Below are 2671 nucleotides of genomic sequence, written 5' to 3' on the forward strand. Positions count from 1 at the left end.
AACAAATTCTGTTCAGAAAGGTGCAGGGACACTTAAAGAGGTTGAGAAGAATCTGAATGTGTTGGCTGTTTTCAGAGGCAAGATTAGGAGGTGGGCTGACCTGAATGTTCTCTATGAGAAAGGGACCACACCCAAATCCTGTAATCCAATCAAGCGATTCCAGTGGATTAGAGGATTTTGTGCCTTATCCCAGGGCCCAAAAGCCATAAAAGGTGGAGGTGAGGGTCACTATCTGCCATTTGGAAACTGGCTCAGTGAGAGAAGCATCCCTTTGTGACCTGAAGCTCCTGGTTGAATTTATCTTGTGGACACTGTTTCTGCCGACATGGAGGCTGCCTACCTCCACCGCTCAGAGGAGTCTCAGTTCAACGACTCTCCCAAACCCCAATCATGCTGGTCAAAGAGAGGTGGTGCTGAAGTCCACGGAGGACCCTCTCTGCCTGAGAAGACATCCCCTGCATCAAAGACACTCTCCTCCCTGACTGATCCTTTGGCTCCCGCATCAGCAGGGCGGCCTCCCACCAAGACGCCTCTGAGTTGGGAGGATCTTTCCCAGGTGGGAGCTGGGCTTCAGAACATGGGGAACACTTGCTACGTGAATGCAACCCTACAGTGTCTGACCTACACAGAGCCCCTTGCCAGCTACGTGCTGTCCCAGAAGCACGGGACAGCCTGTAGGAAGCAGACATCCTGCACGCTGTGTACTCTGCAGGCTCACATGACCCGGGTTCTCTGCCAAACTGGACGTGTGCTCCGACCCCTTCCACTCCTGCTCGCCGCCTTCCACACACACAAGCAAGAAGATACCCATGAGTATCTCATGTTCATTCTGGATGCAATGCAGCAAGCATGCTTGCCTGAAGACAAGCCCTCAGACTCTCAGCATGCTCAGGACAGCACCCTCATCCAGCATATCTTTGGGGGGTACTGGAGGTCACAAATCCAGTGTCTCCACTGCCAAAGCATTTCCAGCACTCTGGAACCTTACCTGGACATCAGCCTGGACATCGGGGCTGCTCAGAGTGTCAGCCAAGCTTTGGAGCAGTTGGTGAAGCCCGGAATGCTTGAAGGTGAAAATGCCTACCATTGTAGTAAGTGTCTAGAGAAAGTGCCTGCGTCCAAGGTGTTGACTTTGCACAGTTGTGCAAAAGTCCTCATCCTGGTCTTGAAACGATTCTCAGACTTCACAGGCAACAAAATGACTAAGGAGATGCAATATCCTGAGTGCCTTGACATGCAACACTGCCTGTGTGAGCAGAGGGCAGGACCCTTGTTTTATGTGCTCTATGCCGTGCTGGTGCATGCTGGGTGGAGTTTCCACAGTGGACGTTATTTCTGTTTCATAAAGGCAGGAAATGGCCAGTGGCATAAAATGGATGATGCTAAGGTCAGCGCCTGCGTTGTGACTTGTGCCCTGCGCCAACTTGCCTATGTCCTCTTTTATATGCAGAAGACCGATATGGAAAGAGACCTTGTGAGTGGGTCAGTCGAGGGAGGAATCGCATCTCCCGAGGCAGACCCCGTAGAGGTGGGTGAGGCCTCAGGAGAGAGCACAAGGGATCCCACTGTGAACCTTGCTGAGTCGGAGGAGCACGGGGAAGAGACCTCAAGGCAACAAACCACATTAGACCAGGGGAGATGCCTCCAAGAATGCAACCGACCTAAGCCTGAACTTCATGTCAGGAGAAGAGAAATTGCTCTTCCTGAGAATGCAGTCATCCTTCAGCACTCCAAATACAGACATGAGATGCCCAAGAAGCATCCTCAGCAAACCATGGACCTGCTCCACACTGCAGCTGGGATGATCCCACCTCAGGTGGCCGGGGACGTGGCCAAAGTCCCGCATGTGCCAGGGAGAGCCAGACCAACCAAGAGGACGAGCAAGAAGGGACAGAGGTCTGGGGAAGCAGTGCAGGGATGTGTCTACTAACTTTATTGCACATGGGCACGCACGCGCGGGTGCACACACACACACACACACACACACGGTGTCACTCACTCACCAAACCCGAACACAGTCCCACACTGGAAATATTTGGTGTTGTGTGAAATGTGTGTTCTGTATGTATGGAAGAACCATCTATCTGGGTGTGTTCATGGGCTATGGCCTTCGACTGAAACTAGAGGACACTGACATTTAAAGCGGGTTCAGGGATCCCTGGGTGGCGCAGCGTATTAGCGCCTGCCTTTGGCCTAGGGCGCGATCCTGGAGACTCAGGATGGAATCCCACGTCGGGCTCCTGGTGGATGGAGCCTGCTTCTCCCTCTGCCTGTGTCTCTGCCTCTCTCTCTCTCTCTCTGTGTCTATCAAAAATAAATAAAAAATTAAAAAAAATAAAGCGGGTTCATTGTCATGATCTTATATTGGAATAGTGTGGATTCATATGGGGTCTATCCTGGAACCGGCCTCTCCTTCAGCCTTGGGGAGAGTAGGGGCAACTTGCAGGTGAGAGGCAGTGAGCAGTCAGGATTGAGAGTGGATATGATGCTGAGGACCTGGATTTGAAGTATATTCGACCCTCTCGTCATGCTCCGCACTTCCCATTGCTTATCTTCTATTTATATCGAAAGAATATTTGCCTGAACAGAAGCATGCGTGGGGCCTTGCCAGCGAAGTGTTTTGGTCATTGCTTGGAAATGGTAAGAAAGGAATTAAATGCTTATTTTGGGG

The 2671-nt window shown here is 51.5% G+C and overlaps 1 protein-coding gene across 1 annotated transcript; it reads left to right on the forward strand.

The window, feature by feature from the left end:
- Positions 1-325: 325 nt before the first annotated feature.
- LOC144295174 (ubiquitin carboxyl-terminal hydrolase 17-like protein 6) lies at positions 326-1930 on the forward strand. The gene has a single exon (XM_077867624.1). It carries the CDS (start codon positions 326-328, stop codon positions 1928-1930), a length of 1605 nt encoding a protein of 534 aa, XP_077723750.1.
- The last annotated feature ends 741 nt before the right edge of the window (positions 1931-2671 follow it).

This window comes from Canis aureus, chromosome 23 (genome assembly GCF_053574225.1).
Source record: "Canis aureus isolate CA01 chromosome 23, VMU_Caureus_v.1.0, whole genome shotgun sequence".
Taxonomy (NCBI): Eukaryota; Metazoa; Chordata; class Mammalia; order Carnivora; family Canidae; genus Canis; species Canis aureus.

Bases quoted from the DNA above. Each gene is read 5' to 3' on its own strand.
- LOC144295174 (XM_077867624.1), top strand. From the start codon at position 326: ATGGAGGCTGCCTACCTCCACCGCTCAGAGGAGTCTCAGTTCAACGAC.